This window comes from Anolis carolinensis, unplaced genomic scaffold, assembly GCF_035594765.1.
Source record: "Anolis carolinensis isolate JA03-04 unplaced genomic scaffold, rAnoCar3.1.pri scaffold_10, whole genome shotgun sequence".
NCBI classification, from domain to species: Eukaryota; Metazoa; Chordata; class Lepidosauria; order Squamata; family Dactyloidae; genus Anolis; species Anolis carolinensis.
In genome coordinates, this window is record NW_026943821.1 from 26,930,693 (window position 1) to 26,957,707 (window position 27,015).

At 41.5% G+C, this 27,015-nt stretch overlaps 1 protein-coding gene across 1 annotated transcript in view; it reads right to left on the minus strand.

The window, feature by feature from the left end:
- map3k6 (mitogen-activated protein kinase kinase kinase 6) overlaps window positions 1-25,505 on the minus strand; it is a 53,235-nt gene extending 27,730 nt beyond the window's left edge. The window contains exons 1-8 of the mRNA XM_003227204.4: window positions 23,767-25,505; window positions 19,325-19,464; window positions 19,210-19,233; window positions 14,663-14,850; window positions 6,199-6,367; window positions 2,897-3,003; window positions 1,221-1,391; window positions 61-173 (exon numbers count right to left, since the gene is read on the minus strand). Of these exons, the coding sequence (XP_003227252.2) occupies window positions 61-173; window positions 1,221-1,391; window positions 2,897-3,003; window positions 6,199-6,367; window positions 14,663-14,850; window positions 19,210-19,233; window positions 19,325-19,464; window positions 23,767-24,400 (1,546 nt within the window). The 5' untranslated portion in view covers window positions 24,401-25,505. The remainder of the gene's footprint in view (window positions 1-60; window positions 174-1,220; window positions 1,392-2,896; window positions 3,004-6,198; window positions 6,368-14,662; window positions 14,851-19,209; window positions 19,234-19,324; window positions 19,465-23,766) is intronic.
- Window positions 25,506-27,015: the final 1,510 nt, after the last annotated feature.

Genomic DNA, 27,015 nt, shown 5'->3' on the forward strand with positions numbered 1-27,015 from the left:
AGAACGAGGACTCCAACATTGTCATTATTACACGAGGCAAAAGAGAAGCACCGCACACACCAATCTGCCGAAGCTGCGGAGAAGTTTCAAACTTGTGTCCCGCCGCAATGAGGAAGACAACCGAGTTAATTCCGGCGTGAAGGCTCGGCTCGGTCAAAAAGGCCTTGTGGTACCTGCAGAGTTGAAAGCAAAGGCACGTCTCAGGCTCTGAAAACGAATGTCATCACAGGGTCTAACTGAGAATTTCTCAACCTGGGGGTCAGGACCCCTGGGGGGTGTCAGAGGGGTCACCAAAGTCCATCATAAAACACTACAACTCCCAAATGTCAAGGTCTATTTTCCCTGAACTCCACCAGTGTTCATATTTGGGCATATTGAGTATTTGTGCCAAGTTTGGTCCAGATCCATCATTGTTTGAGTTTATAGTGCTCTCTGGATGTAGGTGAACTACAACTCCCAAATGTCAGAGCGCGCGGTCTGGATAAACACACATGCAGCGGAAGATCAACGAAGAATCACTGGCACCAATAAATAGGCTGAAGCCTGTTTGGCTTTCTACAAAAGATTTACTAACAAACGTAAAACTCTCAAGACGATATATACATACAGAGTGCAGAGAGGCAAAGAGCAGAGGGCAGAGAGAAGAACAAATAACACAGCAAGCTATTTATAACCACCTCTGCTGTCTGATGCAATACACAGTTAACTCTTTACACACTCGCATAGTGGACAGCAGACAGTGCATGATGCAATCTCCAGCTCACATTGCAACACTATAAATTACATTTAAACAACTCTATATACAATCATTCCCACTTCAACACCAAACTCAAGGTCAATGCCTACCAAAAAGGACAATGGGTTCCCCTAAACTATGAAGACCAAAATCCACTGCTTGTGGTGATATGAAAATAATCAAACAAACTCAATGTATATCCAAAAATCAATGCCTACCAAACCCTTCCGGTATTTTCTGTTGGAGTTCTGTGAACCAAGTTTGTTTCAATTCCATCGTTGGTGGAGTTCAGAGAGCTCTTTGAGTGTAGGTGAACTACAAATCCCAGCAACTACAATTCCCAAATGTCAAGGTCTATTTTCCCCAAACTCCACCAGTGTTCGCATTTGGGCATATTGAGTATTCATGCCAAGTTTGGCCCAGAGTCTGGATGGAGGTGAACTACAACTCCCAAACTCAAAGTCAATGCGCACCAAACCCTCACCAGAAGAAGGCTTGGTCTCTTTTCTCGGCGTCAGTGAAACCCGAATCGATGAACATGTCCTTGTAGATGCGTCCGCACATGCAGTACAGGTCCGGGGCTGCCCCTTCCGGCCGTTCCACCAGCGGCAGGAGGACGGACAGGGCCTTCTCGCGGTCCCCGGGGTGGTTCCGCCTGAAAAACCACCACAAAGAACCCATCAAGCATAAACAAAACATTCAAGGGTCAGCTCAACAAAACTAAATACAATCTGAGCACGAAAAGATGTGTTGCCGAAGGCTTTCATGGCCGGAATCACTGGGTTGCTGTGAGTTCTCAGGGTGTTATGGCTATGTTCCAGTAGCATTCTCTCCTGACATTTCGCCCACATCTATAGCAGGCATCATAGCTATTCAAGCTTGCTAATTGCAACATTCACACTTAATTTAAACAGACAAGGGTTCTTTCTCCCACCCTGGACATTATTTCTCATATATATATATATATATATATATATATATATATATATATATATATATACGTGTGTGTGTGTACATATAATTTTATATAACATATAGGATAAAATTTGTTATACAATAGAGTCTCACTTATCTAAGCCTCACTTATCCAAGCCTCTGGATTATCCAATGCATTTTTGTAGTCAATGTTTTTAATACATCATGATATTTTGGTGCTAAATTCGTAAATACAGTAATTACAACATAACATTACTGCGTATTGAACTACTTTTTCTGTCAAATTTGTTGTATAACATGATGTTTTTGTGCTTAATTTGTAAAATCATAACCTAATTTGATGTTTCATAGGCTTTTCCTTAATCCCTCCTTATTATCCAAGATATTCGCTTATCCAAGCTGCTGCCGGCCCGTTTAGCTTGGATAAGTGAAACTCTACTATATATATATATATATATACACACACACACACACACACACACACACATATATGTATGTAAAATTAGAATATTATATAGACTAGCTAAATAAACATATAGGATAAAATTTGTTATACATCGAAAGTGGGAGAACATTGACTTGTATAGAACGTAAGAAGAAAAGGACACCCTGGACATTATTCCACAGGTATATAATAATAATAACAACAACAACAACAACAACAACAACAACAACTTTATTTTTATACCCCGCCCCATCTCCCCGGAGGGACTCGGGGCGGCTTACATGGGGCCTGGCCCGATAAAACAAACAAATAACAGTAACAAAGCAATAAAACAATTATCCCAGTAACTCCACTTGCTTCACTGCCAACAGAACCTCTGAAGATGCCATCCACAGATACAGGTGAAACGCCAGGAGAAAATTCTGCTGGGGTATGGCCATACAGCCTGAAAAATTCACAGCAAGCCGGTGATTCCGGCCATGAAAGCCTTCGACAACACAGAATGTCTGTGTCACTGACACTTTGCAAGGCATATTCTGCCTCCATCATATCTGTGGTTGCAATGCGCAGGGGTCACCGAGCATTTGCCCGCATGAGCCGTGATGCCTGGCAGTGGCCACTAAGGACAAAAGAAGCCTTGTGAGAACCGGCCCACATGTCCTCTCTGAAAGCCTCCTTGCTAATTAATATTGGTCTTAGAGACAGAAGCATTTGCAGTTGCATCACCTGCAGCGTTAGCCCTGTCCTATTCATCTCATGCAATCAGCGGCTAGAGTTACCTGTCGAGAGCAAAGGCATAGTGGAAGCAGATGTTGTGCTGCTCGGCGATGTTGCACGTTGGCAGGGCCTGCAGGGTCTCCACCAGCGTGATGATGGCATCACAGTCCTGCAAGAGAAGACATCCACAGGACAGAAGAGCATCCGTTTCCATCCATTCTGCCAGTGTTGAACTACATATCCCACCTTCCAGACGGACTGTAGCTCCAACATCTGGAGACACTAGGTCGATATAGTTCCTCCTTTCAGAAACCTGTTCTCAAGTGACATCACAGCTTAGAAACATGTTTTGAAATACTACAACTCCAGAACCTCTCAGTCAGCACGGCTGTGTGGTTTTCCAATCAATACAAGTCTGGAAGATACCAGGAAGTCAAAACAACCAATCATTTTTCTATGTAACATCGTTTCTCTATCCTGATAATTTTAACCTATGTTTATATCTCCATTTCTTCTTCCCCTATGCGCTATATATACAGTAGAGTCTCACTTATCCAACACTCGCTTATCCAACGTTCTGGATTATCCAACGCATTTTTGTAGTCAATGTTTTCAATATATCATGATATTTTGGTGCGAAATTCATAAATACAGTAATTACTACGTAGCATTACTGCACATTGAACTACTTTTTCTGTGAAATTTGTTGTAGAACATGATGTTTTGGCGCTTAATTTGTAAAATCATAACCTAATTTGCTGTTTAATAGGCTTCTCCTTAACCTCTCCTTATTATCCAACATATTCGCTTATCCAACGTTCTGCCGGCCCGTTTATGTTGGATAAGTGAGACTCTACTGTATATGTATGTGTGTATATATATATATATATATATTCTTCTATATACTGCAATTAAGTAACTATAACAATAATAACAAAAATTTTAATTAATTTTTTCCAGAATATACACAATTTACTGTAGGTAATACACATAGTAAAATAGATACTCTAACTTGCAGTCTTAAATGTGTTCAATAATGTCCCTTTTTTCATATCTATATATTAACCCTTCTTTTTCTCTTCTCTTTTTTCCTTTTTTCTTTTCCTTTTTCTTCTTTATTACTATTATATTATTATTGTATTATAAAAGAAATCTTAATAAAAAGTATTTTTAAAAATCTGGGAGTTGCAGTCTAAAATATATATTTGCATTGCTGATTCAGCTGGAGGAGAACAACCTAATTGTATTGTCGAAGGCTTTCACAATTGGAATCACTGGGCTGTTGTGTAGTTTCTGGGCTCTACAGATTTTCTGAAGATGCCAGTAGCCACAGATGCAGGCAAAACGTCAGGAGGAAATGCTGCTAGCACACATTGGCCATACAGCCTGGAACCCACACAGCACACAAGGCCAGTTTGGACTATATTAAGTCTTCCTCAGGTGGAAAAATATGAAATTACAAAATGAAGAAAATGAATCTCCTAAATGATGCTCTGCATTTGTTTGATTCCATAGCAAGCAGTACCTATTGATCTACTCACATCTATGATCTTATGATCCTAACACCCCGAACAACCTACTGTATATACTCGAGTATAAGCTGAGTTTTTCAGCCCTTTTTTAGGACTGAAAAAAACCTCCTTGGCTTATACTCGGGTGATGGTCCTGGTGGGCTTATATTCAGGTCAGCTTATACTCAAGTATATATGGTATATTTATTATTTTCCTCTATTATTATTGGTATTGTTACATTTGTTATTTTACTCTATTAATTATTATTATTACATTTATTATTTTACTCTAGTATTGTTACTTTCCCATTTATTTTACTCTATTTTTATTATTGATACATTTATTATTTTAGTATTTATTATTACATTTATTATTTTACTGCATATTATTATTATTATTGCATTTATTATTTCACTCTATGATTATTAAAAGGATACATATGCACATTTGCATTGAAGAAGATGAAAATAATGATTTAATCAGAGTTGAACAATCATATCTTAAATTACAGTTTGATGTATAGATTCAAAAACATTTATGCAAATATTCAAAAATATTTAACCTACTGATGCCTCAATTAATGTGATTTTATTGGTATCTCGGCTTATACTGGAGGCAATGTTTTCCCAGTTTTTTTGTGGTAAAATTAGGTGCCTCGGCTAATATTCGGGTCAGCTTATACTTGAGTATATACGGTAATTTTATTGGTATCTCGGCTTATACTGGAGTCAATGTTTTCCTAGTTTTTTGTGGTAAAATTAGGTGCCTCGGCTTATATTTGGGTTGGCTTATACTCAAGTATATATGGTAATTTTATTGGTATCTTGGCTTATACTGGAGTCAATATTTTCCCAGTTTTTTGTGGTAAAATTAGGTGCCTCGGCTTATATTCGGGTTGGAGTATACTCCAGTATATACGGTAATTTTATTGGTATCTTGGCTTATACTGGAGTCAATGTTTTCCCAGTTTATTTGTGGTAAAATTAGGTGCCTCGGCTTATATTCGGGTTGGAGTATACTCCAGTATATACGGTAACTTTATTGGTATCTTGGCTTATACTGGAGTCAATGTTTTCCCAGTTAAAATTAGGTGCCTCGGCTTATATTCTGGTCGGCTTATACTCAAGTATATATGGTAATTTTATTGGTCGCTCGGCTTATACTGGAGTCAATGTTTTCCCAGTTTTTTTGTGGTAAAATTAGGTGCCTCGGCTTATATTCGGGTCGGCTTATACTCAAGTATATATGGTAATTTTATTGGTCGCTCGGCTTATACTGGAGTCAATGTTTTCCCAGTATTTTTGTGGTAAAATTAGGTGCCTGGGCTTATATTCGGGTCGGCTTATACTCAAGTATATATGGTAATTTTATTGGTCGCTCGGCTTATACTGGAGTCAATGTTTTCCCAGTTTTTTTGTGGTAAAATTAGGTGCCTCGGCTTATATTCGGGTCGGCTTATACTCAAGTATATATGGTAATTTTATTGGTATCTCGGCTTATACTGGAGTCCATGTTTTCCCAGTATTTTTGTGGTAAAATTAGGTGCCTGGGCTTATATTCGGGTCGGCTTATACTCGAGTATATACGGTAATTTTTTGCTGCTTCCCAAGCACTTCACGGCCATGGAGGATAATACCTCAGCCTCAAGCAAGATGAAGGTTGTGAATAAAATTGTTATTTCACTTCCTTGGCACAACGCAACGGGTTTCAAAATCTAGTATGATGAAACGTTAGCCTTGGGTCAACTTCATAAAGGCAACGCTAGAATGTGTGCTTTGGGTTTTGTTTTATGGTCAAACACAGTAATTTTTTGGTGTCTTTTTGAAAATAGGTTCCCGAGAAGGCAGCGCACCTGAGCATCGCGGTAGGAGAGGAGGAAGTTCATGACGATGTCGAGGCTGAGGCACTCCACGCTGTCCAGGCGCTGCTGGATGCCGTTCAGCTCCCGGCTCAGCTGCTCCCCGCTGTACCGCTCGCGGGCCCTCCGGATGTCCCTCCGGATCATCTCCCGGATGTAGCCGCTGGGAAGACAAAACACTCGCTTTGGCTCTGGACATTAGCGTCTCATCTCCTTGATTTATTACGAGTGGCTGAGTTTACCCAGGGACAGCCCAGAATCTGGCAGCTTATGAGACTATACCTCCCAACGCCTTCCAGCAAATAAGGGTAGTGCTTGCAAAATTGGGTGCCTCAGCTTATATTCGGGTCGGCTTATACTCAAGTATATATGGTAACTTTATTGGTATCTTGGCTTATACTGGAGTCAATATTTTCCCAGGTTTTTTTGTGGTAAAATTAGGTGCCTCGGCTTATATTCGGGTTGGAGTATACTCCAGTATATACGGTAATTTTATTGGTATCTTGGCTTATACTGGAGTCAATGTTTTCCCAGTTTATTTGTGGTAAAATTAGGTGCCTCGGCTTATATTCGGGTTGGAGTATACTCCAGTATATACGGTAACTTTATTGGTATCTTGGCTTATACTGGAGTCAATGTTTTCCCAGTTAAAATTAGGTGCCTCGGCTTATATTCTGGTCGGCTTATACTCAAGTATATATGGTAACTTTATTGGTATCTCGGCTTATACTGGAGTCAATGTTTTCCCAGTTTTTTGTAGTAAAATTAGGTGCCTCGGCTTATATTCAGGTTGGCTTATACTCGAGTATATACGGTAATTTTTTGCTGCTTCCCAAGGACTTCACGGCCGTGGGGGATAATACCTCAGCCTCAAGCAAGATGAAGGCTGTGAATAAAATTGTTATTTCACTTCCTTGGCACAACGCAACGGGTTTCAAAATTTCAAAACTCTCTCTTTGACTCTGGACATTAGCGTCTCATCTCCTTGATTTATTACGAGTGCCTGAGTTTACCCAGAGACAGCCCAGAAATTGGCAGCTCATTTGGCAGTTCATATTTTTTATGAACTTCCTCGGGTTTTTTTATCAAACTAGGTTTTATTTTAATGTGATTTTATTATGTTTATTGGTCTGTTTTTACATTGATGTGTTTTTATTACTATGCCTGTAATCACTTGGGCTTGGCCCCATGTAAGCCGCTACGAGTCTCTTTGGGGAGATGGAGGTGGGGTATAAAAATAAAGTTGTTGTTGTTATTATTATATTATTATGAGACAGCAAACAAGATAGACATTCTGGATTTCATATTACAATATCACAAGTCGAACACTTCCCAAGTGTCTAGGACTGTGTGATGTATTTTCGGATGATGTGTGCAAATCCCAGTAGGGTGGCCTTTTGCAGTTGACAGATTATTATTATTATTACTATTATTATTATTATTATGATACAGCAAACAAGATAGACATGCTGGATTTCATATCACAGAATCACAAGTCGAACACTTCCCAAGTGTCTAGGACTGTGTGATGTATTATTATTATTATTATTATTATTATTATTATTATTATTATTATTATTATTATTATTATTATGACACAGCAAACAAGATAGACATGCTGGATTTCATATCACAAAATCACAAGTCGAGCACTTCCCAAGTGTCTAGGACTGTGTGATGTATTTTCGGATGATGCTGCAGATCCCAGCAGGGTGGCCTTTTGCAGTTGGCAGATCGTAATTTTGGCAATATCTATTGTTTCCAAATGCCGGCTAAGATGTTTTGGCATGGCACCCAGTGTGCCCATCACCACCGGGACCACCTGCACTGGTTTCTGCCAGAGTCTTTGAAGTTCAATCTTGAGGTCCTGATAGCGGCTGAGTTTTTCCTGTTGTTTTTCGTCTGGCATTTGGAAACGATAGACATTGACAAAATCACGATCTGCCAACTGCAAAAGGCCACCCGACTGGGATCTGTGCACATCATCCAAAAATACATCACACAGTCCTAGACACTTGGGAAGTGTTCGACTTGTGATTTTGTGATACGAAATCCAGCATGTCTATCTTGTTTGCTGTGTCATAATATAATAATAATAATAATAATAATAATAATAATAATAATAATATACATCACACAGTCCTAGACACTTGGGAAGTGTTCGACTTGTGATTTTGTGATACGAAATCCAGCATATCTTTGTTTGCTGTGTCATAAAATAATAATAATAATAATAATAATAATAATAATAATAATAATAATAATATACATCACACAGTCCTAGACACTTGGGAAGTGTTCGACTTGTGATTTTGTGATACGAAATCCAGCATGTCTATCTTGTTTGCTGTGTCATAATAATAATAATAATAATAATAATAATAATAATAATAATAATAATAATAATACATCACACAGTCCTAGACACTTGGGAAGTGTTCGACTTGTGATTTTGTGATACGAAATCCAGCATGTCTATCTTGTTTGCTGTGTCATAATAATAATAATAATAATAATAATAATAATAATAATAATAATAATAATAATAATAATATACATCACACAGTCCTAGACACTTGGGAAGTGTTCGACTTGTGGTTTTGTGATACGAAATCCAGCATGTCTATCTTGTTTGCTGTGTCATAATAATAATAATAATAATAATAATAATAATAATAATAATAATAATAATACATCACACAGTCCTAGACACTTGGGAAGTGTCTTACTTGTGATTTTGTGATACGAAATCCAGCATATCTTTGTTTGCTGTGTCATAAAATAATAATAATAATAATAATAATAATAACAATAATACACTTCACAGAGTCCTAGACACTTGGGAAGTGTTCGACTTGTGATTTTGTGATACGAAATCCAGCATATCTATCTTGTTTGCTGTGTCATACAATAAAATAATAATAATAATTGGTAGTATTTTATTTTTTTGTATCCCGCCCCATCTCTCCGGAGGGACTCGAGGCGGCTCACATGGGGACGAGGCCTGGTACATCATAAAAGACAGTGTCAAATATGTTTAAAACAAGAACACATAAAACAAGAATATAAACAGTAAAACATGATAAAGAGTAGACAAGGCACTGATAGGGGGATTCAATGGGGTCAGGCGATAAAATATATGTGTGTGTGCCTTCTCCGAGTAGATTTCCATCCAGTTCCTCCGTGGCGCACAGCCAGGCCCTGGTCCCCACGTGCGCAGCCGTGATGCAACCCATGCGCTTACCACAGCTTCCTGCCATCTGTGGTGCAGAATGGTTTTGGAGACATCAAGACGGGTTAGAGAGAGCTTTCATTTGGTTTTCACCTTCTTCTACTGAATGGAAACATACTGCTGTTCTGTATAATTCCTCCCAGAAATCAACCAGAGCAGAGCAACAGGCACTGCGCTATGGTATATTTAAAGCCATGTTGACCACAGAGCCGTAGGGTGTTTATGCACCACTACTTTATTTTATTTATTTATTATTTATTACATTTATATCCCACCCTTCTCACCGCGAAGGGGACTCAGAGCGGCTTGTAAATTAAATTTACATATACAGTAGAGTCTCACTTATCCAACATAAACGGGCCGGCAGAGCATTGGATAAGCGAATATGTTGGATAATAAGGAGAGATTAAGAAAAAGCTTATTAAACATCAAAATAGGTTATGATTTTACAAATTAAGCACAAAAACATCATGTTATACAACAGATTTGACAGAAAAAGTAGTCCAATACGTAGTAATGCTATGTTGTTAACTACTGTATTTATGAATTTAGCACCAAAATATCACGATGTATTGAAAACATTGACTACAAAAATGCATTGGATAATCCAGAACGTTGGATAAGTGAGACTCTACTGTAATATTATATTATTAGCATAGCACAATACTGGCAATAAATTACCATATTGTACTATATCTATATATTGTAATATTATTAGTAATATTACATGTAATATATAATATATAATTAATATTATTATATTGTATTATTAGTATTACAATAGAGTCTCACTTATCCAAGACTCATTTATCCAGCGTTCTGGATTATCCAAGGCATTTTTGTAGTCAATGTTTTCAATACATCGTGATATTTTGGTGCTAAATTCGTAAATACAGTAATTACTACATAGCATTACTGCATATTGAACTACTCTATCAAATTTGTATAACAGGATGTTTTGGTGCTTAATTTGTAAAATCATAACCTAATTTGATGTTTAATAGGCTTTTCCTTAATCGCTCCTTATTATCCAACATATTCGCTTATCTCCTTTAGCATTTCGGCTGCAAAACTGAGCAGAAGGCATACCGAGTGACTGCATTCTCCACAATGGGAAGACGTTTACACTTCTCTAAAAGTGTTACATTGTATTATAGAGCTTATTTCCCACGCTTTGTTAGTATATGCACTTTGTATACACATTCCTGTCTTTTGTTTCCAGCAGACCTCATAACCCCTGAGGATGCCTGCCATAGATGTGGGCGAAACGTCAGGAGAGGATGCTTCTGGGACATGACCAGACAGCCTGGAAAACTCACAGCAACCCAATTTCCGGGACACTCTATGCTCTGGACTCACACCCGACTCACAACCGCTCTTGCACGACCGTGTGTGGTGAGCTTGTCCTCATCTGGCCCCGTGGGCAACATCCGCTTCTTCCGCACAGGATTCAGCGCACACATTGCAAAGCCAGGCTACAACAAGAACCCTTTTGTTTGCAACTTGCCCGTTGGTGATCCCCAAAAGAAGTCCTGGGTTTTAGAAATTAAACCCCTTTTTTCCACTCCCACAACTAGCTCCTTTCAAGAGCTGACGTGGAACCCACACCTATCTCTGCCGCATTGCACAATGCAACGTATGTTGACAGTTTCAACCATGTGGCTTCAGAGGCTGTAGCTTTGCGCATGGTTTGGAAGAAGACTTTGGCTTTTGCAGACAGGACCAGGAAAGACCTCTGCTTAAGGCCCTGGATGGCTACTACCAGCGAGTATCAACAATATGGAGATCATGTCATGAGCCATAGGCAGTTTTCTACGTTATTCATTATTGTACTTTGGACATCAGAACAAAAGAAACGACAACTTCAGGGTTGTTGTATGTCTTTCGGACTGTGTGGCCATGTTCCAGAAGTATTCTCTCCTGATGTTTCTCCCACATTTATGGCAGGCATCCCCAGAGGTTGTGAGGAATATATCTCCATGTTCCAAAAGTATTCTCTCCTGACGTTTCGCCCACATCTATGGCAGGCATCCTCGGAGGTTGTGAGGCATGGATAAACTAGGCAAGGAAGGTTTATATATATCTGTGGAGAGTCCAGGGTGTCACAAGAGTCCTTTGTCAGTTGGAAGCCAGTGTTAATGTTGCAATTAATCACCCTAATTAGCATTGGAAAGGTTTGTCTCTTGCTTGGGGGACATCTTTTGTTCAGAGTCATTAGCCTTCCTTGGGGCTCCTCTGCCCTCAGAGTGTTGCTTCCCATCTACTGTTCTGTGATCCCTGTGATCCCGGCCATGAAAGCCTTCGACAACGACAACTTTGATCAACACTACGCAACCTGTGACTATGTCACTTGTGCTAAATGCCCAAGATGAGATTCTTGGAGGACCAGGAAGAAGGACAGCCAAAAGAACACAGCAAGCCTGCATATGAACCACGGTTGGAGATCTTTCCAATGATCTCAAACCTTCAACGCTCTAACCACTACACTATACTGTCTCGCAAAGCAGTAATGATTCATCAACCTCATGAGGTCTTAAAGACAGATAACAACGAGTGTGCCACAATGACCCAGATGACATTAATTGGTTTCCTATGCGCTAAAAAAGGGGGGAAATGAAGCATGAGAAGTACGAGGGAGGAGGAAATAGTGACATTGGGAGAGGAATGGGTATTATTAGGAGCGAAGAGTTTAGCAGGGAGTTTTCACTGCTGGTGGTTTCTTCTTTTCCTTTTGAAGCTGACGTCTTCTTCTACTTTCGTTGGCAGAATGAGCGACTGATTTGTGCCATTTTAGGACATTCTGAGAAAAAGGGGAAACGGAGTCACCGCAGAGCCAGAGTTCAACAAGGCCTTTAAGAAGAACTGCTGGTGCCAATTCTCCGTAAATCTCTCCACTCTTTTGCATCTTGTGGTTTTGTCTTGTGTTTTTTATTGATGTTGATGTTTTTATTGGGTTAATTGTGCTATTGCTTTGTTATTGATATTTGATTGTTGTATTGGGCAAGGCCCCATGTAAGCCGCCCCGAGTCCCTTAGGGGAGATGGGGCGGGGTATAAAAATAAAGTTATTATTATTTTATTATGACACAGCAAACAAGATAGATATGCTGGATTTCATATCACAAAATCACAAGTCGAACACTTCCCAAGTGTCTAGGACTGTGTGATGTATTTATTATTATTATTATTATTATTATTATTATTATTATTATTATTATTATTATTATTATTTTATTATGACACAGCAAACAAGATAGATATGCTGGATTTCATATCACAAAATCACAAGTCGGACACTTCCCAAGTGTCTAGGACTGTGTGATGTATTTATTATTATTATTATTATTATTATTATTATTATTATTATTATTATTATTATTATTTTATTATGACACAGCAAACAAGATAGATATGCTGGATTTCATATCACAAAATCACAAGTCGGACACTTCCCAAGTGTCTAGGACTGTGTGATGTATTTATTATTATTATTATTATTATTATTATTATTATTATTATTATTTTATTATGACACAGCAAACAAGATAGATATGCTGGATTTCATATCACAAAATCACAAGTCGAACACTTCCCAAGTGTCTAGGACTGTGTGATGTATTTATTATTATTATTATTATTATTATTATTATTATTATTATTATTTTATTATGACACAGCAAACAAGATAGATATGCTGGATTTCATATCACAAAATCACAAGTCGAACACTTCCCAAGTGTCTAGGACTGTGTGATGTATTTATTATTATTATTATTATTATTATTATTATTATTATTATTATTATTATTATTTTATTATGACACAGCAAACAAGATAGATATGCTGGATTTCATATCACAAAATCACAAGTCGAACACTTCCCAAGTGTCTAGGACTGTGTGATGTATTTATTATTATTATTATTATTATTATTATTATTATTATTATTATTATTATTATTATTATTTTATTATGACACAGCAAACAAGATAGATATGCTGGATTTCATATCACAAAATCACAAGTCGAACACTTCCCAAGTGTCTAGGACTGTGTGATGTATTTATTATTATTATTATTATTATTATTATTATTATTATTATTATTATTATTATTATTTTATTATGACACAGCAAACAAGATAGATATGCTGGATTTCATATCACAAAATCACAAGTCGAACACTTCCCAAGTGTCTAGGACTGTGTGATGTATTTATTATTATTATTATTATTATTATTATTATTATTATTATTTTATTATGACACAGCAAACAAGATAGATATGCTGGATTTCATATCACAAAATCACAAGTCGAACACTTCCCAAGTGTCTAGGACTGTGTGATGTATTTATTATTATTATTATTATTATTATTATTATTATTATTATTATTATTATTATTTTATTATGACACAGCAAACAAGATAGATATGCTGGATTTCATATCACAAAATCACAAGTCGGACACTTCCCAAGTGTCTAGGACTGTGTGATGTATTTTCGGATGATGCGTGCAGATCCCAGCAGGGTGGCCTTTTGCAGCTGGCAGATCGTAATTTTGTCAATGTCTATTGTTTCCAAATGCCGGCTGAGATCTTTTGGCACAGCACCCAGTGTGCCCATCACCACCGGGACCACCTGCACTGGTTTCTGCCAGAGTCTTTGAAGTTCAGTCTTGAGGTCCTGAGAGCGGCTGAGTTTTTCCTGTTGTTTTTCGTCAATGCGACTGTCACCTGGGATGGCAACATCAATTATCCAAACCTTGTTCTTTTCCACAACTGTGATGTCTGGTGTGTTGTGTTCCAGAACTTTGTCATTATTGTAAGAACTTTGTAATAATAATAATAATAATAATTATTATTATTATTATTATTATTATTATTATTATTATTATTATTATTATTTTGGTTTCAGCCTGACCCTTCTGAAGTTCAGCGATCCCTTGTGTTGTTGTTAATCGCTCTTAACAGGGGAATTCCAGATAGGAAACAATCAGGGCCAGCTAACACTTCCTAACTAAGCAGGAAACAGCCAGCTTTTGAAGCTGCAACGCTTCAGTGCTAAATGCAACACTCACACTTGCCTCAAACAGACACCCACCCTGGACATCATTCCACAGATATATCAACCCCACTTTCCATAAGACCACACAGGAGATGATGCAAACATATAACCTCATTTGACTGTTTTTTTTGGGGGGGGAAAGGTGGGAAGGGTCCATTACCAGGAGCTGGTGGAGGTGTCCTCGAGCAGAGTGGCCAGCTGCGTGGTCAGCGGGGTCAGGAAGGCCTCCACGTTGAAGCTGGGCTGGTAGAGCTCACTCAGGCACATCATGGTGCTGGCATCACAGCAGAAGACCTTGTTCTGGGCCGTCACCACGTAAGGGATGAAGGTGTAGCTGCCGTTGCCGTCCTGAAAGAGAGGAAGGGGAGTCAGACCCATAACCCCTCCACCCGTCCTTGTGATGCATCTGGAGTTCATATGGCATGGACATCATGTCAAGGCAGCTGCCATCCGGTACGAACATTTATGGCACTGAGGACTAAGAAACTCCAGAATCAAGACAATGTGCCAGCTGAACTGCTGACCTAAAGATTGGGTTGCCAACCTGAAGGTTGCCCATTCGAATCTGCCAGACATGGTGAGCTCCCACCTGTCAGCTCTAGCTTGCAGGCACATGAGAGAAGCCTCCCAGCTAACACATCCGGGCAATGTCCCTTGGGCAACGTCTCTGTAGACAGCCAATTCTCTCACACCAAGAAGCGACTTGCAATATAGGGTTGTATGTCTTTCAGGCTGTGCAATATGTTCTCAAGTCGCTTCTGCTCCGCGGGATGGGTTGAGTTCCCACCTGTCAGCTCTAGCCTGCAGGCACATGAGAGAAGCCTCTCAGCTAACATATCTAGGTATCCCCTTGGCAACGTCTCTGTAGACAGCCAATTCTTTCATACCAGAAGCAACTTGCGGTATGTTCTCAAGTCGCTTCTGACTCCACGGGATGGGTTGAGTTCCCACCTGTCAGCTCTAGCTCGCAGGCACATGAGACAAGCCTCCCAGCTAACACATCCGGACAATGTCCCTTGGGCAACGTCTCTGTAGACGGCCAATTCTCTCACACCAAGAAGCGACTTGCAGTATGTTCTCAAGTTGCTTCTGACTCTGCGGGATGGGGTGAGCTCCCATCTGTCAGCTCTAGCTTGCAGGCATATGAGAGAAGCCTCCCAGCTAACATATCTGGATATCCCCTTGGCAACGTCTCTCACACCAAGAAGCAACTTGCAGTATGTTCTCAAGTCGCTTCTGACTCTGCGGGATGGGGTGAGCTCCCATCTGTCAGCTCTAGCTTGCAGGCACATGAGCGAAGCCTCCCAGCTAACACATCCAGGCATCCCCTTGGGCAACGTCTCGGTAGACGGCCAATTCTCTCACACCAGAAGCGACTTGCGGTGTGTTCTCAAGTCGCTTCTGACATGATTAAATTCACAACATATCATACATTGGAGCATGGCAGTTAAAGTGGTGTCAAACTGCTGTAACTGTGCAGTGCGGATACATTCCTGGAGCGAGGGGTGTTTGCGATGGAAGCACAGATTTTGGGAGAAATGAGGGGTGTAACCTATATAAATAAATCCATAAATAAATGCTTCTATATGCATGCAGTGCATATTTTGTTGAGCATGTCAGAACGGATGTTGTTGGAGAACGCACAGCCTGTGAGCCACACGCTCCCCACCCATTGTTATGGTCTCAACATCCTAATAATGCTCGGAGGAGGAGGAGGAGGAGGAGGAGGTGCAGCTACTCTTGGAAGGAAGCGTCTAGGGTGGGTGGTTCTGATCCAACACAAAGCGGGAGAGACAGCAGGGGACAGTCATGCTTTTGTTTTCAATATGGCATGGCCTTCCAATGGTTTCCAGCCAAAAACATTAAATCATTTCAAGGGGAAATGAAGCAAGTCTTGCCTCCAGTTCTCTGGCGTGGCCTCTCCCAGTTTGGGCACTCCGTCTACAAGTGGGAATGGCTGAGAAGTGGGAAGACGCGCACTGACTCATCTGTTATAAGCAGAAATTCTGGTTTGTCATGACATGCAAGCCTAGGCATAGTGTGCTCAGCACTAAGTCTCCAGTACACTCCTCGGCACATGTGCGTAGGTCTGCAGCCCACAGCAATGGTTAGGCAGCAGCTAGGCCTTTTTATTACAAGGGTTGAATGAAAAGTAAGGCCTCCACCTTCGTAACTCCTCAACAGATGGCAGTCCTGGTCTGCGGCAGGTCCTGGCTTGTTCAGTAGACTCTCCTTAGCATTGGGGTGGGAAGCCTTAGCATTGAACGGTTGTGTTGTTAAAGTGCGAAGTATGGAACCCTATGCAGATGGGGAAGCCTTAGCATTGAACGGTTGTGTTGTTAAAGTGCGAAGTATGGAACCCTATGCAGATGGGGAAGCCTTAGCATTGAACGGTTGTGTTGTTAAAGTGCCAAGTATGGAACCCTGCGCAGACGGGGAAACCTTAGCATTGAACGGTTGTGTTGTTAAAGTGCCAAGTATGGAACCCTGCGCAGACGGTCGGTCAATGCGACTTAACCAACATGCAGTCACTGAATTCTTGACAGCAGAAGGTGTCAACCCAAAGGAGATTCACCAGAGAATGCAAGCTGTTTGTGGTGATTGTGTTGATGTGAGTCCTGTGCATCGTTGGGCGAGTTAAGGTGCACGATGGGGACTGTGAGACGCTGGTTGCGGAAACAGAGTGTCGACTTCTTCCATGACAGCTTCAGAAAACGTGTTCATCATTGGCAGACATGTATCCAATTGTCTGGTGACGATGTGGAAAAGTGAATAGTGGTCGTTAAAGAGCACATTCTAAGGATTATTTCTGCGTTTGATTTATTAAAATATTCCCATCCGAACCCAAGTAACGAAGGTGGAGGCATTACTTTTCATTCAAACCTCGTACTATACTCCTTAACTGGAATCATCTGGATAATGTGATTAAGTATCCAGGAGTATCAGGTATCCATAGCATCAGAAGGACATTAAAAGTTTTTTTTAATGCTATGAAATTCCTTTGCAGTCTTTGATGAGTGACTTTTGTTGGTTTAAGATGCCTGCCTATGTAATAATAGACCCACTGATCTGCCCTTTTATTGCCATTATTGTCATTTATAGTACTTCATTGACTATGTCAATTGTGTAACTATCTCCTCCCGATTTGACACATCCATCTTTCGGCCCAGACGTGTGTTTGATATACCTGTTTTAACATTTTATCTTGTAAGATTGTCCTTTTCGATTGTTTTACCGATATTGTTGATTTATTGTTGTAAATTTGTGTTTTTGTTTTGATTTTATATTGTGATGTTGGGCAAGGCCCCATGTGAGCCGCCCCGAGTCCCTTCGGGGAGATGGGGCGGGGTACAAGAATAAATTATTATTATTATTATTATTATTATTATTATTGACACAACGACGTTGTATGACACAGCAAACAAGATAGATATGCTGGGTTTCGTTTCACAAAATCACAAGTCGAACACTTCCCAAGTGTCTAGGACTGTGTGATGTATTTTCGGATGATGCCTGCAGATCCCAGCAGGGTGGCCTTTTGCAGTTGGCAGATCGTGATTTTGTCAATGTCTATTGTTTCCAAATGCCGGCTGAGATCTTTCGGCACGGCACCCAGTGTGCCCATCACCACCGGGACCACCTGCACTGGTTTCTGCCAGAGTCTTTGCAGTTCAATCTTGAGGTCCTGAGAGCGGCTGAGTTTTTCCTGTTGTTTTTCGTCAATGCGACTGTCACCTGGGATGGCAACATCAATGATCCAAACCTTTTTCCTTTCCACAACTGTGATGTCTGGTGTGTTGTGTTCCAGAACTTTGTCAGTCTGGATTCGGAAGTCCCACAGTATATTTGCGTGCTCATTTTCCAATACTTTTGCAGGTTTGTGATCCCAACAGTTCTTTGCTGCTGGGAGGTGGTACTTGAGGCATAAGTTCCAATGAATCATTTGGGCCACATAGTTGTGCCTCTGTTTGTAGTCTGTCTGTGCAATTTTCTTACAGCAGCTGAGGATATGATCAATGGTTTCATCTGTTTCCTTGCACAGTCTGCATTTTGGGTCATCAGCTGATTTTTCGATCTTGGCCTGAATTGCCTTTGTCCTGATGTCTTGCTCCTGGGCTGCAAGGATCAGGCCTTCTGTCTCCTTCTTCAGGGTCCCATTCGTGAGCCAGAGCCAGGTCTTCTATTATTATTATTATTATTATTATTATTATTATTATTATTATTATTATTATTAATTGCCTTTGTCCTGATGTCTTGCTCCTGGGCTGCAAGGACCAGGCCTTCTGTCTCCTTCTTCAGGGTCCCATTCGTGAGCCAGAGCCAGGTCTTCTCCTGATCAGCTTTTCCTTCAATTTTGTCAAGGAACTTTCCATGCAGTGTTTTGTTGTGCCAGCTGTCAGCTCTAGTTTGTAGTGCGGTTTTCTTGTACTGGTTTTTTGTCTGCTGTGCTTTGAGGAGTTTCTGATTTTTGACTTCAATCCAAGCAGGTTCTTCACTTTGCTTGACATATTCTGCCAGGGCATTATTATTATTATTATTATTATTATTATTATTATTATTATTATTATTATTATTATACTCATTTTGCCTCCCGATGCATCTAATGCTCCTCCTCAATCCTTTGCCAAGTCCAAAGGCTGGCTCTCTGCAGAGACTCAATCCTTGGGATGACACCAGTGGCGAATGATAAAAACAAGCTGTACTTACCGAGTTCTTTTGTAAAACTTCTTCCTAGAAAAGAGAAGAAAAGGGAGGCGGTGGTGAGTGATGAGTTGGGTGAGAAGTTGTATGGGATTGTATAGGCGGCAATGGTGGCTCTTACCCGGAGGGCCTGGAACTCGGGCAGGTCGGTGTAACAGCAGAGGAGGATGTTGTTGGTCATGCTGAAGCTCTCTCGCACGCCCAAGTGGTAGAAGAGCGAGGGCTGGCACAGGCTGTTGCTCATCTCCACCACGACCACGTCTGAAGGGAAGGAAGCAGACTGCAAGCATCACCAGACCTGGCCCACCGTTGCCAGAGATTATGGTCTCCTATCGCATGTTCTCTCTCTCGCTGTGCCACGCATCCCAAGCGCCTCTCGGTCTCCAAGAGCACCTTCTGTGACTGCCCGCTTGGTGCGTCACCTGCAGTTGCTCCTGCCTCGACTACAGTAGTCTAGCCATTGATAACCTTAGCTAGATTGCCGCAACACACTCTCCAGGGAGCATCCCTAAGGTCTGGCCTTTTTTTAAAAAATGTGTCCGATTAAAAAGAACACACTGCAAGTCGCATCTGGTGTGAGAGAATTGGCCATCTACAGAGACATTGCCCAGGGGACGTTGCCCGGATGTGTTACCATCCTGTTGGGAGGCTTCTCTCAGGTTCCCACAAGTTAGAGCTGACAGATAGGAGCTCACCCGACTTGAGAACATACTGCAAGTCGCTTCTGGTTTGAAAGAACTGGCCGTCTACAGAGACGTTGCCCAGGGGACTTTTCCTAGATGTGTTACCATCCTGTAGGAAGGCTTATCTCATGTTCCCACAAGCTAGAGCTGACAGGCAGGAACTCACCCGACTTGAGAACATACTGCAAGTCGCTTCTGGTGTGAGAAAATTGGCCATCTACAGAGATGTTGACCAGGGGATGTTGCCCGATGTGTTAACATCCTGCTGGGAGGCTTCTCTTATGTCCCTGCAAGCTAGAGCTGACAGGTGAGAGCTCACCCGACTTGAGAACATACTGCAAGTCGCTTCTGGTGTGAAAGAATTGGCCATCTACAGAGATGTTGACCAGGGGATGTTGCCCGGATGTGTTACCATCCTGCTGGGAGGCTTCTCTTAAGTCCCTGCAAGCTAGAACTGACAGGCGGGAGCTCACCCAACTTGAGAACATACTGCAAGTCGCTTCTGGTGTGAAAGAATTGGCCGTCTACAGAGATGTTGACCAGGGGATGTTGCCCGGATGTGTTACCATCCTGTTGGGAGGCTTCGCTCGTGTTCCCAAAAGCTAGAGCTGACAGGCAGGAGCTCACCCCGTCTTGTGGATTCGAACCGGCAACCTTCAGGTCAGCAGTTCGGCCGGCACAAGGGTTATTTATTGCTATTTAGTTGTATAGTTTTACTTTGTTTAATAAGGTATTATGCTGTTAATGTAATGTATGTGTTGTCTTTATGATTGGAAACCGCCCTGAGTCCCATCCGGGAGATAGGGTGGTATATAAATAAAGATTATTATTATTATTATTATTATTATTATTATTATTATTATATATTATAATAATATATAATAATATATACAGTAGAGTCTCACTTATCCAACACTTGCTTATCCAACGTTCTGGATTATCCAACGCATTTTTGTAGTCAATGTTTTCAATAAATCGTGATAATTTGGTGCTAAATTCATAAATACAGTAATTACTACATAGCATTACTCCGTAATGAACTACTTTTTCTGCCAAATTCATTGTATAACATGATGTTTTGGTGCTTAATTTGTAAAATCATAACCTAATTTGATGTTTAATAGGCTTTTCCTTAACGCCTCCTTATTATCCAACATATTCGCTTATCCAACATTCTGCCGGCCCTTTTATGTTGGATATGTGAGACTCTACTGTAATTATATTTATATTTATATTTATACCCTGCTTTATCTTTCCCAAAGAAGATTCAAAGCAGTTTAACATAAAAGCATATATGAATATCTATACCAACCACATAATGCAGTTTCAAGCTGCATTATATGGCAGTGTGGATCGGACGCAAACTGCATAGAATAGCTGTACTTATTTTGATTTCTTTCTTTTTCTTTGTATTCTTATTTTTGTACATTATATGTGGCACACAGCTATCATGTGTTTACACTGAGCAGTATATACCACTTCAAAAGAGAAATACAGACAGGAATGCAAAGATATTGCCAATTAAAGTAAACACAGCAAAGCTAAAACAGGCAGTCTATGATCAAATTTTACAGAAACCCGGTGTCTGTTCGCTGCAGCGGCAACAGTCCTTCTAAGGAGAATCTGCTTACAAGTTTGACTTCCCACTAAAGGACATAAATGGGCTGCAAACTTAAAAGTACATTCACATTGTAAAATTAATGCAGCAATCCAGCACTTTAACAGCCGTTGCTCAATGTTATGGAATCCTGGGATCTGTAGTTTGGGGAAGCACCAGCACTGCCCATATTTTGGAACGATTAAAATAGTTGCTCAGTGAAACGGCGAAGACATCCTTTTTACACACTGACCTTTTAAGCTTTACAGAGCAAATATTTTTTTAAAGAGCTCACAATTTCTGTTTCAGTTTTGGCACCGCACCTTTCGATAACATTATTATGTAATAAATTTGAAAAAAAAAATTATGTTCCTGATTTGAGAGTGTTATTTCCCGTTTAATTGTGCGGTCCTTACTTCATGGTTCTCCTCCAGAAACTTTATTTTTGTGGCGGAAGGTAGGACAGTAGAGTCTCACTTATCCAAGCTAAACGGGCCGGCAGAATGTTGGATAAGCGAATATGTTGGATAATAAGGAGGGATTAAGGAAAAGCCTATTACACATCAAATTAGGTTATGATTTTACAAATTAAGCACCAAAACATCATGTTTAACAACAAATTTGACAGAAAAAGTAGTTCAATATGCAGTAATGCTATGTAGTAATTACTGTATTTACGAATTTAGCACCAAAATATCACGATGTATTGAAAACATTGACTACAAAAATGTGTTGGATAATCCAGAACGTTGGATAAGCAAGTGTTGGATAAATGAGACTCTACTGTACTATTATTTCCTTCAGTCTAGACCAGGCATGGGCAAACTTCGGCCCTTCAGGTGCTTTGGACTTCAGTTCCCACAATTCCTAACAGCCGCATTATCTGCTTTGAACTGGGATATATGGCAGTGTGGACTCAGATAATTCAAAGCAGGAATGGAGATGAGTACCAACCCTTAGAATCAGACACAACTGGACTTGATGTCAGGAGAAAATATTTACCTTTACTATCCCATCATCAAGGCTCCCACAGTTAGCTCCAGCTCCTGCCAACCCAGCAGTTTGTAAACATGCAAATGTGAGTAGATCAATAGGTACAGCTGCTTAACTTGCTGACTGAAAGGTTGGTGGTTTGAATCCGGGGAGCGGGGTGAGCTCCCACTGTTAGCTCCAGCTTCTGCCAACCTAGCAGTTCGAAAACTTGCAAATCTGAGTAGATCAATAGGTACAGCTGCTTAACTTGCTGACCAAAAGGTTGGTGGTTTGAATCCGGGGAGCGGGATGAGCTCCCACTGTTAGCCCCAGCTTCTGCCAACCTAGCAGTTCGAAAACATGCAAATGTGAGTAGGTCAATAAATACAGCTGCTTAACTAGCTGGCTGAAAGGTCAATGGTTTGAATCTGAGCAGGGTGAGCTCCTGCTGTTAGCCCCAACTTCTGCCAACCTAGCAATTCAAAACATGCAAATGTGAGTAGATCAATAGATACTGCTCTGGTGGGAAAGTAACAGCACTCCATGCAGTCATGCCAGTAGCCACATGACTTTGGAGGTGTCTATGGACAACGCCGGCTCTTCAGCTTAGAAATGGAGATGAGCACCAACCCCCAGAGTGTGAGTAAATCAATAGGTACTGCTCTGGTGGGAAGGTAACGATGCTCCATGCAGTCATGCCTATGGCCACATGACCTTGGAGATGTCTATCGACATACAAATGTGAGTAGAGCAATAGGTACTGCTCCGGCAGGAAGGTAATGGTGCTCCATGACCTTGGAGGTGTCTATGGACATGCGTATGTGAGTAGATCAATAGGTACTGCTCTGGTGGGAAGGTAACAGCACTCCATACAGTCATGCCAGTGGCTGCATGATCTAGGAGGTGTCTAGGGACAACGCTGGCTCTTGGGCTTAGTGATGGAGATGGGCACCAAACCCCAGAGTTGGACACAACTGGACTTGATGTCAACTCTTCATTTCTGATGATTACAAAAAGTTTGATTTCCTTGGCTTGTGTTATCAAAGCAGACCATCCACATGATTGGGTTGTTGTATGCCTTTCGGGCTGCGTGGCCATGTTCCAGAAGCATTCTCTCCTGACGTTTCGCCCACATCTATGGCAGGCCTCCTCAGAGGTTGTGAGGCATCCAGATGATTCTCTGCTTTGGAGTGGGTTATGTGAGCCCGTCCAGACTGCCATATATTGCAGCTCAAAGCAGGTAATGTGGGATTGTGTTCAGGTGTGGAAGGTGGGGGCTTTCTAGGGGGGTTCCCTTCCCGGGGTCCTGACCTGCGTTGTAGAAGCGGTCGAGGTGTGGCGTGTCTCCGAGCATGACGGTGCCGAAGGGGAGGGCGTGGAGGCGGGCGTCGGGCAGGCGGGCGCAGGCGTCGCGGAGGCAGCGGAGCGGGAGCGGCTCGCCCGAGTCCTCGGTGGAGACGTAGAGCACGGCGCGGGAGCGGGCCCTGGGAGAGCCCCCTCCCCCTCCACCCCGGGACCCCGCGAGGGGCTTGCTGGGCGTGAGGGCGATGGCCAAGGCGTCCTGCCACAGGCTCCCCGCCCGGCCCGGCTGCCCGCCCTCGCCGCCCTCCATGGCCACCGAAGAAGGAGGCCCGCCCGGGAGAAAACTTCTCGGGGAGGGAGGAGTGGGCGGGCGGGCCGGACGGACGGAGCCGGAACCCAGGCGGAAGAGGAACCAGGAGAGGGAGAGGCCCCAGTCCCGAACCAGACCGGGCAGGACTCGCCTTCCACGCCCGGGTCCCGGAGACGCTCCATTGCGCAAGAAGCAAGAGGCCACGCCACGCCAAGCCTCCCCGCCCACTCGCGCCCTCCACACACACACATGCACACACTGCCTCCCACAGGTTGAGCCTCGAGCCTCTCTCTCTTTGCGCCTTCCCAAACATTCATCCATTCCTTGATTCATTTATTTGCAACATTTCTACCCCGCCTTTCTCACCCGAGGGGACTCAAGGCGGCTCACAACAACGGGCAAAAATTCAATGCCCACAATACAAAACACAGGGACCCCGAGTGGCGCAGTGTGTTAAAGCGCTGAGCTGCTCAACTTGCAGACCAAAAGGTCCCAGGTTCAAATCCTGAGAGCGGAATGAGCACCCGCTGTTAACCCCAGTTCCTGCCAACCTAGCAGTTCGAAAACATGCCAATGTGAGTAGTTCAATAGGTACCGCTCTGGCGGGAAGGTAATGGTGCTTCATGCAGTCATGCCAGTGGCCACATGATTTTGGAGGTGTCTATGGACATGCAAATTTGAGTAGATCAATAGGTACTGCTACGGCGGGAAGGTAACAGCGCTCCATGCAGTCAAGCCTATGGCCACATGACCTTGGAGGTGTCTACGGACAATGCCGGCTCTTCGGCTTAGAAATGGAGATGAGCACCAACCCCAGAGTGTGAGTAGATAAATAGGTACCGCTCCGGCGGGAAGGTAACGGTGCTTCATGCAGTCATGCCAGTGGCCACATGATTTTGGAGGTGTCTATGGACATGCAAATTTGAGTAGATCAATAGGTACTGCTACGGCGGGAAGGTAACAGCGCTCCATGCAGTCAAGCCTATGGCCACATGACCTTGGAGGTGTCTACGGACAATGCCGGCTCTTCGGCTTAGAAATGGAGATGAGCACCAACCCCAGAGTGTGAGTAGATAAATAGGTACCGCTCCGGCGGGAAGGTAACGGTGCTTCATGCAGTCATGCCAGTGGCCACATGATTTTGGAGGTGTCTATGGACATGCAAATTTGAGTAGATCAATAGGTACTGCTACGGCGGGAAGGTAACAGCGCTCCATGCAGTCAAGCCTATGGCCACATGACCTTGGAGGTGTCTACGGACAATGCCGGCTCTTCGGCTTAGAAATGGAGATGAGAACCAACCCCCAGAGTCGGACATGACTGGACTTTATCTTTACCTATCTCCCATGGGGACTCAGAGCGGTTTACACATGGTAAACAAACATTCAATATCAACATACATCATACAAGATACAAGGAACCAATAGTAACAACAGCAATTTAAACATACTAATTTTTTATTTAAAAAAACATTATATATATATATATATATATATATATATATATATACACACACACATACATACATACATACAGACACACACATACACACACACACATATAAGGAAAGTAAGAAGAACTCAGTGTGCTCAACTTCTGTAAAAATTCAATGGAAGAAAGAGATGAAAAGAGCTAACCAGGGTTACAGTGAAAAGCATTTCAGATGGATTAGGAATCAGCTGGCTTTCCCTGTAATAGGCAGCAAGAGCCCCTAAAGCTTCAGAACTGGAGATGCTGTAGGTTTCTTGGAAATGTTCTAGCATTGGTGGAAATCCCACCAGCTCTGGCAACTACACCTCCACGTATGAATTGCACGGGAGAAGAGTCTGAAGGTCACGTCCTCGGAAATTATTTGAAGGCACACAACAACAGTGGCAACAATATAGGGATGAGTTAACGACAAACCGGAACGACGATGGGCTGCATCCGTCCAGTGAAACCATGCTGAGCATCTGCCCCTCTTTTGTGGGTCTCCTTCCCTTAGAGACCGTGGTATCAGTGTGGGAATTACTGTATATACTCAAGTATAAGCCTAGTTTTTCAACCCTTTTTTTTAAGACTGAAAAAGCCCCCCTCGGCTTATACTCGGATGAGGGTCCTGGTTGGCTTATATTTGGGTCAGCTTATACTCAAGAATATATGGTACATTTATTATTATTTTTCTCTATTATTATTGGTATTATTACATTTATTATTTTTCTCTATTATTATTGGTATTATTACATTTATTATTTTTCTCTATTATTGTTGCTACTATTACATTTATTTTACTCTGTTTTTTATTATTATTAATACATTTATTATTTCACTCTGATATTATTATTATTATTATTATTATTATTATTATTATTATTATTACATGTATTATTTTCCTGTATTTATTATTATTATTATTACATGTATTATTTTACTCTTTTATTATTAAAAGGATACATAAGCACATTTAACATTGAAGAAGATGAGAATAGTGATTTGATCAGAGTTGGACAAACTTATCTTAAATTAGAGCCTGATGTAAATATTCAAAAACATTTAACCTACTGATGCCTCAATTAATGTAATTTTATTGGTATCTATTTTTATTTCTGAAATTTACCACCCTCGGCTTATACTGGAGTCAAGGTTTTCCCAGTTTTTTTGTGGTAAAATTAGGTACCTCGGCTTATATTCGGGTCGGCTTATACTCGAGTATATACGGTATATGTTGGCCATCTATGCATGTCCTTTCTCTGAAGCATTTTATCCTGCTGTGTGCAATAAAAAGAAAAAGACGCCCAGACCAGCTTGCAAATATCAGATGCGAGGCAGTTTTACGGTCTCTGTGACATGACCCAAAAGGAAAAGGAATTAGGAAAGGAAGTAACTCAACAAACTGGAATAAACATCGTGAAGCTGAGAAGTCAGACGTTCCAATGTCACGTTAAAGGCCCAGCGACCTGGGACAAATG